Source organism: Aotus nancymaae, unplaced genomic scaffold (assembly GCF_030222135.1).
Source record: "Aotus nancymaae isolate 86718 unplaced genomic scaffold, 86718_ANA_hifiasm-v0.15.2.pri h1tg000058l, whole genome shotgun sequence".
Classification (NCBI taxonomy): domain Eukaryota; kingdom Metazoa; phylum Chordata; class Mammalia; order Primates; family Aotidae; genus Aotus; species Aotus nancymaae.
In genome coordinates this window covers 34,121,834-34,136,646 of record NW_026988472.1, presented here as the reverse complement: position 1 = coordinate 34,136,646, position 14,813 = coordinate 34,121,834, and the positions used below count along the sequence as shown (strand labels likewise).

General features: G+C 42.1%; 2 protein-coding genes across 3 annotated transcripts in view; one reads left to right on the top strand and one right to left on the bottom strand.

Annotated features, from left to right (window-relative positions):
- The window catches only part of PDK3 (pyruvate dehydrogenase kinase 3), a 217,004-nt gene extending 206,865 nt beyond the window's left edge, over nucleotides 1-10,139 (top strand). Inside the window, exon 12 of one of the 2 annotated variants that reach the window (XM_012448847.3) lies at nucleotides 9,036-10,139. In XM_012448847.3, the coding sequence (XP_012304270.1) occupies nucleotides 9,036-9,075 (40 nt within the window). In that variant the 3' untranslated portion in view covers nucleotides 9,076-10,139. The remainder of the gene's footprint in view (nucleotides 1-9,035) is intronic. The other variant, XM_064364439.1, reaches the window with a different exon arrangement.
- The window catches only part of PCYT1B (phosphate cytidylyltransferase 1B, choline), a 108,369-nt gene extending 94,099 nt beyond the window's left edge, over nucleotides 1-14,270 (bottom strand). Inside the window, exon 1 of the mRNA XM_012448850.3 lies at nucleotides 13,976-14,270. Within this exon, the coding sequence (XP_012304273.1) occupies nucleotides 13,976-14,047 (72 nt within the window). The 5' untranslated portion in view covers nucleotides 14,048-14,270. The remainder of the gene's footprint in view (nucleotides 1-13,975) is intronic.
- Nucleotides 14,271-14,813: the final 543 nt, after the last annotated feature.

Sequence of the window (14,813 nt, the reverse complement as noted above, 5' to 3'; positions counted from 1 at the left end):
TGTATTTGGCTCATAGCTCTGGAAGCTGGGAAGTCCAAGAGCATGGTGCCAGCATCTGGTGGGAGCCTTTGAGCTCCGTCATCCCATGGCAGAAAGCAGAAGTGCAAGAGAAGGCAACAGCAAGAAAGCAAGAGGGCGTTGAAGTTGCTTTTATAACAAATCCACCCTTGTGGTAACTAAGCCTCTCCTTTGTTAATGACTTTAATCCATTCATGAGGTCAGAGCCCTCATGACCTAATCACCTCTTATTGGACACTGTTGCATCGGGGATTAAGTTTCTAGCAGATAAACTTTGGGGGACACATTCAAACCATAGCAGGAAGTCTAAGTTAATCTCTTGATAAAGATTGTTGTCCTCTTTGCTTTACTCTGGAAGGTTCTCAACCTCGGTTGTGCATTAGAATTACCTTAGGAGCTTTCAAAAACACTGAGGCCTGACACCTGCTTCCTAAAGATTCTGCTCTAATTGTCCTGGGGTTTAGCATCAGGGCTTTTAAAAGTTTAGAACAAAAAAATGTTCAGAACCATTGTGATGAAGAAGAGATGATGAGAGACTTTATTCATACATGGATTTTGATCCCAAGTATTTGGCTCTCAAAATAGAAAAAAAAAATCTATTTTGTTTGCATCGAGAGTAAGAAACCCTATTTGTATGTGTTTCCCGGGAAGCTGACTAGGTAAAAACTTTCAATATCTCCAAAAGCAATCATTTTAAACACCTAGTTTACTAAAATGCCAGATGAGAGGCCATGTCAAATGACACTAAGAAGTCCAGGTGCGGTGGCTCACACTTGTAATCCTAGCAGTTTGAGAGGCCAAGGTGGGCAGATCACCTGAGGTCAGGAGTGGGAAACCAGCCTGGCCAACATGTTGAAACCCTGTCTCTACTAAAAATACAAACATTAGCTGGGCGTGGTGGCATGCACCTGTAATCCCAGCTACTTGGAAGACTGAGGCAGGAGAATTGCTTGAACCCGGGAGGCAGAGGTTGGGTGAGCCAAGATCCCACCATTGCACTCCAGCCTGGGCAACAAGAGCAAAATGCCATCTCAAAAAAGAAAAAAAAAATGACACTAAGGGTACCTGAGAGTAGCTATATGCCGTCAATGGTCTTTTACAGAAGCCCACCCTTGCTTTGAGAAGATATTGTCTTGAGTAAACAAGTATGGTATAAGCACGTCTTCAAAGAAAAATAATCCTTTATTTCTGCAAAATGGTCTGGATAACCTCACTCCACCATTCAATTGCAGGAACTCAACAGGAGCAAAACCATTAGCAGTGAACCATGGCAGTCTCTAGCACATATGGTACTACCATTGCGCAAAACATTTTTGGAATAAGTCTTTGATCATCATTTGAAAGTGTGAAGATAACAATACTCATATGAATATATAAGTTCTATTATCCTTTTTTTAAAAAAAAAAAAAAAGAGGTAGAAATCATCAAAAGGACTTAGGAGACTCCTGACAGCCAAAGATGAAAAGTTTAAGCATCAATAAGGATAAGAACTGCAATTGATTGAATCCTATCTAATGTTTTTAAATGCACGAGTTCATAATACTATCAAAAGAAACCCCCAAGCCTCATTTGCCTGCATTAAAGAATAGTAGAGAAAAACACATTATTTTGAAAACTGGAGAATAATCAAGCCTTTATTTAACCTTTCCTATACAAACTGTCCCTCTGGGTCACCAAACAAGAGAAGTATCTTGTCTTAGAATGAGTAATGAGGAAGGTAAGATGGTAATGAATTATCTCCACTTTATAACCCCTAAGAAAAGATTGGGTTTAGGCACTTGGCATCAACTACTGCTAACATAACAGAAAGACAGGCAACACCAAACATTACGTACTCCTTATAGAAGTGTATGTGCTACCTATGAAACAGTCTGCCAAGTAAATAGAACCTGGCTTTGATCATACCTCTTGATCTGAGGCCAATTTACAGGAAATACAGAAGGGATAAAGGTGTATGTTAACACCACAGGGATGCAATCAGCAAAATCTAGATTGTGGAAAACTCTATACAACAAACCTAGTTTCTTCAACCAAAAAATTGCAAGAAGACTATAGACTAAATGATACCTAAAAGACATATCAATCAATTGCAATATGTACACTGTATTATTAGAATCCTAATTCAAAACACTGTAAAAATGACATTTATAAAACAATTAGAAATTTGAGCAATTTCTGGATGCTATGAAGGAACTTTTGTGAATTTAGGTGTAATAATGCTATTGTGGCTGCTTCAGGTGGCTTATGCCTGTAATACTTGCACTTAAGGAGGCAAGGGCCAGAGAATCTCTTGAGCCCAGGAGTTTGAGAACAGCCTAGGCAACATGGTGAGACCCCATCTCTACTAAAAATAAAAAAGCAAAACTAGCCGGGTGTGGTGGCATGTGCTTGTAGTCCCAGTTACTTGGTAGGCTGAAATGGAAGGATTGCTTGAACCCAAGAGGTTGAGGCTGCAGTAAGCCGGGATTGCGCCACTGCACTCCAACCTGGGCAACAGAGTGAGACTGTCTCAAAAACAAAACAAAACAAAACAAAACAAAACAGCTATTGTGTTTTCAAAACTGTACTTTAGAAATATATACTGAAATATTTGGGGCCGGGTGCAGTGGCTCACACCTGTAATTCCAGCACTTTGGGAGGCTGAGGCGGGTGGATCACCTGAGGTCGGGAGTTCGACACCAGCCTGACCAACGTGGAGAAACCCCATCTCTACTAAAAATATAAAATTAGCCGGGCATGGCGGCGCATGTTTGTAATCCCAGCTACTTGGGAGGCTGAGGCAGGAGATTCTCTTGAACCCAGGAGGTGGAGGTTGCAGTGAGCCAAGATCGAGCCATTGTACTCCAGCCTGGGCAACAAGAGCAAAAATCCATCTCAGAAGAAAAGAAAGAAGAAAGAAAGAGAAAGAAAGATGGAAGGAAGGAAGGAAGGAAGGAAGGAAGGAAGGAAGGAAGGAGGGAAAGACTGAAATATTTGCAGATGAAATACATTGTTTGAATATGGGGAGTGGATAGAGCGCTAGATCAGTGGTTCTTAACTGGGTACAATTTTGCCACAAGGTACATATAGCAATGTCTGGAGACAGTTTTGGTTGTCACATGTTGGGATTGGGGGTGCTCTAGACATCTAGTGGGTGAAGGCCATAAATGCTGCTAAACATCCTACAATGCACAGGACAATCATCCACTGTTAGAAAATGGCTCTGCCCCCGCACCCTGATGACCTTGAATGTGTCCACAGAGGCAAAGACTTGAAGTGCAACTCCTGTGAGTGTTGGAGAACGCCTTGTGATCCTTCCGGAACAGGCAAGGATGGGAGGCCTGTGAGGAGTTGCTTCAAGGCCATCTCACAATCACCTCCTTATCTCCCCTGAGAAACTGTCATGAAGCAGTTTCTAATGGCCTCTTTGTTTTGGTTGGGATATGGGGCTTCCTGCCCTGCCCCTCTCAGTACAGTTACAGAACAGAAAAACAGTTGCAGTCTACAGTGGGCTCCTCAGCAATGGGTGTCGGAAGTTATCTGGCCCCTTTTGTTTCAATGTCCTTCTTTTTGGTATGTGGGACAAGCACAGTAGAAAGCTGGCACCATTGGCTACTGTTGCTTTTGCTATGTAAGGAATAAACTGTCTTAATCTAAAAGTGATTAGTTACACTTTTACCAGTCAAGTCATTCAGACCTTGCCTTGTTTTGTGTGTGCTTCACACCCACAACAAACAATTTTCTAGCCCAAAATGTTAATTATGCTGAGGTTAAGAAGGTCTAGATGAAGCAAGATTGGTCATGAGTTGATCACTGTTGAAGCAGGTGGTGAGTACATGAACAGTACAAATGGTAGTGAACTATTAATACCTTGTCTGATTCTGTGTATGATTGAAACTCTCCCTAATAAAAATTATATTTTAAAAAGTATAAAACTGGTAACCTAGCTGGGCGCGGTGGCTCACGCCTGTAATCCCAGCACTTTGGGAGGCCGAGGCGGGTGGATCACGAGATCAAGAGATCGAGACCATCCTGGTCAACATGGTGAAACCCCGTCTCTACTAAAAATACAAAAATTAGCTGGGCATGGTGGTGCGTGCCTGTAATCCCAGCTACTCAGGCGGCTGAGGCAGGAGAATTGCCCGAACCCAGGAGGCGGAGGTTGCGGTGAGCCGAGATCGCGCCATTGCACTCCAGCCTGGGTAACGAGAGCGAAACTCCGTCTCCAAAAAAAAAAAAAAAAAAACTGGTAACGTTGCTTTTTTAGATGTATGACATTCTAAGTACATACACTGAGGCAATATGCACAAATGCACACACTGTGCTGTCAGATTTCTAGCTCCACCACTAAATTACAAGCTGTGTGTTCTTGAGCAAGTACTTGACCTCATTAAGCCTCAGTTTCTTCCACAATAAAATAAAATTACTAATGCCCCCTGTGGGTTTCGTGGGGATTAAATATAAGTCAAGTGTTTGGCCGAATGCCTTAAATAAATACCTTTATTAGGCCATCTTCCTTTGTTCTTTTTGCCTGCTACTTTTCAATACAGAAATGCAAAGAGCCCTCTTGTTATCTGGACAATTTTGATCTAGTCAATTTCTTTTCAAATAACTCCCTGGAAAATGTAGATAGATGGCCCTGATCTGAAAGGTTTTACTCTGAGTCTTTAAAACAGCAAACTGGCCAGGTGCAGTGGCTACGCCTGTAATCCCAGCACTTTGGGAGGCCGAGGTAGGAGATCACTTGAGGTCAGGAGTTCCAGACCAGCCTGTCCAACATGGTGACACCCCATGTCTACTGAAAATACAAAAACTAGACGGGCATGGTGGTAGGCACCTGTGATCCCAGCTACTCAGGAGGCTGAGGCAGGAGAATGACTTGAACCCAAGAGGCAGAGGTTGCAGTGAGCCAAGATCACTCCACTGCACTTCAGCCTGGGTGACAGAGGGAGATTCCATCTCAAAAAAACAAAAACAAACAAACAAACCCCAGCAAACCCTGGAGAGCTCCAGGGGATGGGGAATGAGAAGGAATGTATGTGGTGAATTCAGAAGTTCTCAATTACTGAATGGGGGTGATTTTGTCCCACAGGAGACATTTAACAGTGTCTGGGGACATTTTTGGTTGTCATGACTTGGCGAAAAGGAGTACTGCTGGTATCTAGTGGTTGGAGACCTGGGATGCTGTTAAACGTCCTATGTCCTATGCACTGAACAGCCCCTATGACAAAGAATTATCTGGCCCAAAATATCAGTCATACCAAGGTTGAGAAACCCTGAGCTAATGTAACCAACATTTCTTGATGAAGCATTTCCTGGGTAATTAACTTTGCCTTTCTTTGTTCTTCTTACCCAATGCATACAGGTTATTAGAGGCATGCTCAGGAGAAATTCAAAATGTGATTACTCTAGCTCTGTGGCCCTAATTTGTTATTCATTTCTTTATGAGAAAAAAAAAATCCAAGTAGTGTTCTGATTTTATTGCCTTCAAGTTTCAAATACCGAACTGAAAGCATGCACTGATTACCTTCTTAATTAATAGACTGTGAAAGCAGGGCATCACTTTATTAACTCGTGGAAAGGATGTACCATCTCCTGACAGCTCTGTAGTCTCTGTTCCCAACTATTATGCCAATGGGGGAGGACTGAGATGGAAGGGATTCAGACACTCCTCCACAAACAGATTATATTTCTCTTGCTAAAATAGCCCATCTCTGGCCAGGTGCAGTGGCTCACGCCTGTAATCCCAGCACTTTGGGAGGCCAAGGCAGGCAGATTGCTTGAGGTCAGGAGTTCAAGACCAGCCTGGCCAACATGGTGAAACCCCATCTCCGCTAAACATACAAAAATTAGCTGGGTGTGAAGGCACACGCCTGTGGTCCCAGCTACTTGGGAGGGTGAAGCAGGACAATCACTTGAACCTGGGAGGAGGAGGTTGCAATGAGCCAAGATTGTGCTACTGCACTCCAGCCTGGGCGTCAGAGCAAGACTCTGTCTCAAAAAAAAAAAAATTACAAATTACTATTGAATTGGGTGAGGGCAAGACAACTATACAAGCTAGGGGACAAAATTGCCTAGGATTCCATACTCAAGTGTTTTCACTCAATTTCGAATAAACCAAAAATGGAAATAATAGGTAATGCATATGTGTGTGCCTAATGAAAAAAGACAACACAGAGCTCCAATCAGTGGCCCAATTAAAGGTTTGACAAATTAATATATTTATTTTAAATTCAAATAAAATGTTTAATGCGTGCATTTATCATTTCTTAAGTGAGTCCCCATTATACCCATTTTATTTTTCTTTTCTTTCTTTTTTTTCCTTTTTTTGAGATGAAGGCTCACTCTGTCACCAAGGCTGGAGTGCAGTGTCGTGATCTTGGCTCACTGCAATCTCTGCCTCCCAGGTTCAAGCGATTCTCCTGTCTCAGCCTCCCAAGTAGCTGGGATTACTGGCTCATTTTTGTATTTCTAGTAGAGATGGGGTTTCACTATGTTGGCCAGGCTGGTCTCAAACTCCTGACCGCAGGTGATCAGCCTGCCTCGGCCTCCCAAAGTGCTGAGATTACAGTCATGAGTCACCGTGCCCGGCCCCATTTTATTTTCCAATTAACTGACCAACTGGTCCCCATTGTAGAGGGTAAGATTTCTACTGTACTTCCTGGTGATTATAACTCTCTCTTACCTTGTATAATGAAGAAAGCCCTACAAAGCTTTTTTATTAATTCTCCATTTTTTTTTTTGTCTTGAATTCTTTGTGTGAGACGTAAGCAAGTCCTTCATTTGCCACCCTAAGGAAAGATGTAATAACCACATGGTAAAAAGTTTATGAGGCAGATATGTACACAAGTCTTACCTATCTCTCTTGGAGGCTGGCCCAGCTCCTGCCCACCTCTGAGAAAGCCGAGGAGTTGTATAAGGTTGAGTCTGCCATCTGTGCTATCTCTAGGCGGGTCTCACCTGGCCTTCAGACATCAGAAACCTCTCACATCCCTAGGAGTCTGGCAGTGTTGAGGTGGAGAGCCTTGTGAACAGTGATTACAACATCTGTGTTGCTGGTGTTAATGATAATGTTAATCCATTTAGAGGCTGGAGTCAAGTTGGAGTTGGTCCATCCAACATTGATCCATGCCTCAAAATCTGGGTTGCAACCCACTCATTCTCCTGGACAGCCTAGAGATGACCTTACGTGGACAAACTCAGAAGTCTCTCTGGGTAAGGAGGATGTAGAATAAACAGTGATTTAAATTCCTTTCATTCATTCAACAAACATTTACTAAGCATGTTGGAAGTCATGCATCCAAGATGAATGTGATCATCTCCACTGTCAAAGGATATATGGAACAGGAAGATATATGTAAAGATATATGTGGACATACTCTTAAAGATTGATCTTTTTGGTAAAGATAATAGTACTATTAAAAATTCTTATCATGTTAGTCTTTGGTTTCAAAAGAAATTATCATTAAGTTATTCTGCATTTTATTTATGACAAATTAATGGAACTAAGAAAAAAACAGATTTGAAACAGATATTATTTTTCTTTCTCCTGGGTCATATTTACCAATTTTTTAATTTCTTTTCTCCTTCCACGTGTGTGTGTGTGTGTGTATGTGAGAGAGAGAGAGAAAATTTGTAGTTCTTGGAAAGACAAAGAAAACTTTAAAATGTTCTAATACCTGGGGCAGGATCGACATTAAAAGTATATTTTACTTGTTGAGGCCTCATTGTGAGAATGGGACAAAATTAATTTTATGCCAGTTGTACCATTTTCTTTACCCCATAGTATTGAGAGCTGGCTCCAAGTCCTTGAGAATAAAGGGCAAAAATAAGATGGACAAATAAGATTTGTTTTCTCCCCATAGTTCTCAGCACTGGAAAGACTGGGGAAACCCCAGATTTCACAAGAGACACAACTCTAGCCTCTCACTCCACATCTGCTTGCATGGTAATTGGGCCATTTCAGGGGGCCAGGGAAGAGTTAGAGAAGGCATGGTCACCAAGACTTGCCTTAGAGGACCACAGTGTGGCGATCTAGGTTCTACCAGGGAGACGTTAGTGCACTCACATCGTTTATCGATGTTTTGGCTAAGATCAAGTGGAGAACCAGATTCAGAATTAGCGCCTGCTCCATCTGTCAATGTTCAGTGAGAACTATCAGCAGAGCAGCCTATGGCAGTGATTATACATCCACTAATTGAGTTACGAAGACTCTTGAATCAGCCTACCCTATAGTTTCTGATGGAGACAAAACTGTGTTGAGTTAGCTTGAAGGCTGTACACATATATGCCTCTAATATTAGGGCTCATGTAGAGGAATTATGGGGAGATAGATAAGAGGAAAGAAGGCCTACTGATATTTGGAACAAAAGTAAAAATAAAGCTGATGCAGTGGCTCATGCCAGTAATCCCAACACTGGGAGGCTGAGGCGGACAGGTCACTTGAGGTCAGGAGTTCAAGACCAGCTTTGTCAACATGGTGAAACTCCGTCTGTAGTAACAGTACAAAAATTAGCCAAGCATGGTGGTGGGTGCCTGTAATCCCAGCTACTCAGGAGGCTGAGGCAGGAGAATCACTTGAATCTGGGAGGCAGAGGTTGCAGCAAGCCGAGATCATGCCACTGCACTCTAGCCTGGCAGCAGAGCAAGACTCCATCTCAAAAAAAAAAAAGGTAAAAATATAATATAATCTCTCCTTTCCCTTTAAGTGGCTTTTGAAAAATGTTCAGATACCTAAGCTTCATAAATTTGGAGAGTTTTCAGTTGTTCAATTCCCTCCAAATAAGGACTAAATATTTAATGTACATTATTTTGTTTCTATTAATTTTTCTTTCCTTATTATGGCTAAAAATTTTCCTTAAAGAAGGCAAGGAAGGGAAAAACCATATCTTTTGGTGCTCACTGCTAAATTGAGGAATTGGGTTTTGCTAAAAAGGCATTAATATTTAAACCACCTCCGCTAAGGATACTACAGAAGCGCTAGTACCATTCTTCCCTAACAACTCAACATTCTTTCTTCTATCCTATTTATTACCTAGAATCAGCGCGGGACCTGGAACATGTGCTCCACATATCTGAGGACTGATGGAGCTAACTGATAACTGGTGCCCGGGAAGGCAGCCTGTTTGCCACTCTGCTCTCACTTCTGAAGGAGCTGGAAGATTTAGTTTCCAAAGCCTCTGGCCAGCTCACACTCCCCCTCCCCCCATCTGAATGCCTGGGAATCATCTCTTTCTCACAAACAGGAAGCCCTTATCTCACTATGAAGACTTGGCAGCAAAGACTGGTAAAGTGGAAAGAAAAAACTGGAAGTCAGTTTTCCATTTGATACATGTGTTCTCTGTAGAAAATCGGAGTCCACCTCAATGAATGGTATGTTGAAAGAACTGTCCCTGTCAGTCAAGCAACAGATATTTATTGAACCCTTACTGTATACCAGGCCCTATCCAGGGCCCACAGGAGTACCTCTTCCAGGGAATCACACAATATAGTAGAAGAAGCGAGGGCTTTGGAATTAGATCTTCAAACAGTCAAAGTTTCAGGGTGAAAGTATTTTATGCTACCATTTTACGTTGCGATCCAAAGGCAGGGAGGAAGGTAAACCAGTAGTATAAAATGATTTTGCATAGAATTTTGAAATAGCAGAAGGGTTGCTAGAAATAACTAGGCTAGCCATATTATTTCCTACAAGGCACCTTAGGGGATCCCTGTTTTAATGAATAAATAAAAATGATGTGTAATTATCATATCAATTGCTTGCATCTAAGTGAGTGCTTCTGGAGTTATTTGATGGTGCTTAAAAATCTTTGGTCTCTGAAGTGCATTTAACCATCTTCTTAACTCTTATCTATATTATTAATTTGCAGATCAAAGTTAACTTGGTGCTGTGCAAATGAGGGGACTTCAAATGAATGAGATTTTACCGTAAAATTTAAAATCCATATTACTTGTAACAGAATTGCAATATATTCTGAGGACATGTCTTAACATATCTAAAAGAGACATTACGGTTTAAAGCAGTGTTATTCAATATAATTTTCTGCAATGATGGACTATTTCATATCTGTGTTGTCCAGATAGAATAGTCACGAGCCACATGTAACTGTTGAGCACTTAAAATGTGGCTAGTGCGGTGGCTCACGCCTGTAATCCCAGCACTTTGGGAGGCCGAGGCAGGCAGATCATGTGAGGTCAGGAAGTTCAAGACCAGCCTGGCCAACACGGTGAAACCCAGTCTCTATTAAAAATACAAAAATTAGCTGGGTGTAGTGGTGGGCACCTGCAATCCCACCTTCTTGGGAGACTAAGGCAAGAGAATCGCTTGAACCCAGGCGTCAAGACTATGCCATTGCTCTCCAGCCTGGGTTACAGAGCGAGACTCTGTCTCAAAAAAAAAAAAAAATGTGGCTAGTGTGACTGAAACCTGAGTTTTAAATTTTAATTAATTAATTTAAAAGTAATTAAAATTCAAATTTAAACAGTTGTATGTGGTTAGCGGCTACCTTATTCAACGGTGTCAGTTTAAAGAAAAAGTAAGGCAGGGCGCGGTGGCTCAAGCCTGTAATCCCAGCACTTTGGGAGGCCGAGACGGGCGGATCACCAGGTCAAGAGATCGAGACCATCCTGGCCAACATGGTGAAACCCCATCTCTACTAAAAATACAAAAAATTAACTGGGTGTGGTGGCACGTGCCTGTAGTCCCAGCTAGTCGGGAGGCTGAGGCAGGAGAATTGCTTGAACCCGGGAGGCGGAGGTTGCAGTGAGCCAAGATTGTGCCACTGCATTCCAGCCTGGCGCCTGGCGACAGAGCAAGACTCTGTCTCAAAAAAAAAAAAAAAAAGAAGAAGTAAAATTGGATGCTGGGAACCCAAATTCCAACTGCATCCTTGCTACCTTGGACAATTAACCCCTGTGAGCTTCAATTTTCTCACTTGAAAATGGGACTATAGGCTAGGGCTCAGTGCCGCACATCTGTAATCCCAGTGCACTGTGAGGTTTAGGTGGAAGGATCATTTGGGGCCAGGAGTTCAAGACCAGCCTGAGAAACACACTACAAAATAGTTAAAAATTAGCCAGGCGTGGTGGTGCATGCCTGCAGTCCTAGCTCCTTGGGAGGCTGAGGCAGGAGGATCACTTGAGCCCAGGAGTTTGAGGTTACAGTGAGCTATGATTGTCCCACTGCATTCCAGCCGGGGCAACAGAGTAAGACCTTGTCTCTTTAAAAAAGAAGAGGAAGAAGGAGGAAGAGGAAGAGGAGAAGTAGGAGAAGAAGAAGGAGAAGGAGAAAATGGGAATATAAATAATAGCTACATCACAGTATTGGCGGTAAGAAGAATTGAGGTAATGTTTGGGCATTTTCTTATTTCCAAATAAGTACCAACAAAGTACCAAAATTAAATATGTGGAAAATAAATACACAACTCTCTTATTTAAAGGTAGTTTCTGACCGGGTGTGGTGGCTCATGCCTGTAATCTCAGTACTTTCGGAGGTCAAGGTGGGTGGATCACCTGAGGTCAGGAGCTCGAGACCAGCCTGGCCAACATATTGAAACCCCATCTTTATTAAAAATACAAAAAATTGACCAGGCACCTGTAATCCCAGCTACTCAAAAGGTTGAGGCAGGAGAATTGCTTGAACCTGGGAGGCGGAGGTAGCAGTGAGCCAAGATCGTACCATTGCACTCCAGCCTGGGCAACAAGAGTGAAACTTTGTCTCAAAATAAATAAATTAATTAATTAAATAAAGGTAGTTTCCATTCCCAGAGAGCTATAAAAGATTATTCAGTTCATGATTATTTTAACCTTTCAGATTCAATATATAGCCACAATGCTTGTTAACTATTGGCTGTTAAGTAGCACCATCAGCAGTAACCAGAAATGGTCGTGTGTCAGGCTGGGGATACCAATGTATGTTACACAAAGGGCTGGCAGTCAGAAAGTTTAATTTACAGAAGTTGAGCCTGCCTGTGTGAGAAAAGTACACTGAGAACTGAAAAGCATGAGGAAAATGTTAATGTAATCCATTTTAATTAATAATGTAATCCATTTTAATTGCCCAAGGAGGTTAAATAAGCCTATTCAATATAATAGAGAAATCAAGGCACAAATTAGCAGGATAGGCAAGTGGTCAGGAGCTTGAGTCCTTTTGTTGAATGTAATTACATAAAATAAGGCATGGAAAATACTTAGCCTAGGACATGTCACCCTAAAATGTCAACTATTATAATGTTGATAAGTGATACATTTGGGAGAGCATGAAATTAGAGGCCTTTGTCTATTTTCGATTTGCAAAAGGTGTCAGAATACAGAGTGATATTTGCACAGATTTAATTCTACATGACTGGAACATAGAAGAATCATCTCAACTTTCTATATTCACCAGTCCAGAACTGAATCTAGTTGGTTTTTTTGTTTGTTTGTTTTGAGACAGAGTCTCACTCTGTCACCCAGGCTGGAGTGCAGTGGTGCAATCTGGGCTCACTGCAACCTCCGCCTCCTGGGTTCAAGCAATTCTCCTTCCTCAGCCTTCCAAATAGCTAGGATTACAGGCACCCGCCACCATGCCTGGCTAATTTTTTTTGTATTTTTAGTAGAGAGAGGGGTTTCACCACGTTGGCCAGGCTGGTTTTGAACCCCAACCTCAAGAGATCTGCCCGCCTCAGCCTCTCAAAGTGCTGAGATTACAGGCATGAGGCACTGTGCCCAGCCCGAATCTAGTTGTTTCGATTCCACTTCAAATCTAATTTTGAAATGAGGCATGAATGAATGAATGAATGGATACCTCCTGATTCTCCCATTAACTCAATATAGTGAACTGGTAAAACTCATGAGTCTTCAGTATACAGCACAAATTTCTACAAATTTAAGATAACGTAGAGACGATTGGGGAAGGGACCAACTGGATGAAATGATCGATCAGTCATGTAGCTCAAATGTCTGCTGGATATGAACCTAGACTACTTTCTGAGGCATATGGCACTTAAACCAGCCACCCATATCCATTCTAAGGGGCGTGGGAAGATTTTGAAGGAATGCTGGGACAGGAGTGAGCAGGGCCAGTGTCCATTCTCAGGGTAGTGCAGTGAAACCAGCTTCATCGTTAAGCAGAGAAATTCCCTCTGCCTCGTTGTTGGGAAGCTGCCTCTGGCCCTCAATCTCTTCTTCACATCATCTGAGGTCCTTCTTAGCACTTTGTCCTCCTGCCTAAACCTTCTCCATCTAGAACTCATTTGGTTAACAAGGCTCCCCTTGAAACATGTTCCCTGAGCAACCCCTCCCCAAGAGAGAAGACCATATAAAGTGGTCTCATTTGTGTGACCATTGCATAACATTGAATTCAGAAGTAGATATTCACTTGAGGTCAGGAGTTCGAGACCAGCCTGTCAACATGGTGAAACCCCTACTCTACTAAAAATCCAAAAATTAGCCGGGTGTGGTGGTCCACGCCTGTAGCCCCAGCTACTTGGGAGGCTGAGGTAGGAGAATTACTTGAGCCCGAGAGGCAGAGGTTGCGGTGAGCTGAGATCACGCCACTGAACTCTAGCCTGGGTAATAGTGAGACTCTGTCTCAAAAAAAGAAAAATAAAAGGAATGGCTATTCTAATCAGGATTTTGTGACGTTTCTACTAGGAGAATTTCTCGTTTCATAGGATAATGAACATTTTGCAAAAACATTTCTGCAATACCCTCAGGCTCCCACAGCGTATTGATCTGACCTTTTTTTTTTAGTAAGCAAATTTGTTCTTGTCTTCTAAGTTTATCCAGGGAGCTGACATACTCTGCGAGGGGATAAAGAAATGTTAGTCACAATTTGTTTTTTTTTTTAATCACCTTAAGATGTAGAAGATAATATTTCCATTTTTGGTGTGATTACTAATTAGCACAGATTCATTATACTCGCAGATACATAGGACTTTACTTTTTGAACTGACTTTGATATTCAATATGGCAAAAATCAATAGGAAAGCATCCACATTACCTTGCGCCACAGTTGCAGAGCACGATTGTCCCTGGAGTCTTCTTCCATGGTGCACTCCTGATAGCCTACCATGCCTGCTCCTGATCTTTTCTCCAGAAGCCTCCTCCCTTTGGAGTTCTTTTGAGTCACAGGATGAAATTTTTGTTCCTCACTTGACCAAAGGTCAAGCAGGCTCTCTGTGCCCAGCACTTAAAGATAAGCTTGGAGGAGCTCGGAGTGTCCCAGTTATTGAATAAGGAGAGATTTGATTTGCTGGGCACTCTTGCTTTGTTTACCACAAGCCTCCTCTTGTCCCCCCTGGGCTGTGGTTCATTGAAAATTGCTGTGCTCTGAACTAGCGCTATGATGGCCTGTTTTGCAGGGACAGGCAGGTTGTGGTGAAAGCTGCAGTCGTGAAAAAGGCTATTGTTTAATCTACCCCTTCCCTTGCTGGAGCTATGGCAACAAATTCCGTTGGTGAATTAACTATGTCATTGTGCGCTGGCTCAACTGATTATGCTCCTGGAATGACAAACATTATATCTCTCTTTTTTTCAAGACAAACAGTGACCGAGACCTTGAAGTGTTAATATACAACTCAGCACTTTCTTTAAATAGGAGAATAAAGATGGAGAAAATAAATCTCTCAAACATAGTTTAATTGATCCTAATAAACATTTTATTCCTTCCAAGGAGCTATTCTCAGCACCATTGATAATGAATTTGCGCATCTTAACTATGTGGAGTCTTCGGAATTTGGGATAAGGTAATTCTCTCTCAGATAACTCGGTGTTAAAAGAACTCTTTAAAAATGCATGTGCTTCGGCCTTTCTGAGAACAAGATTCTTTTTAAATCTGG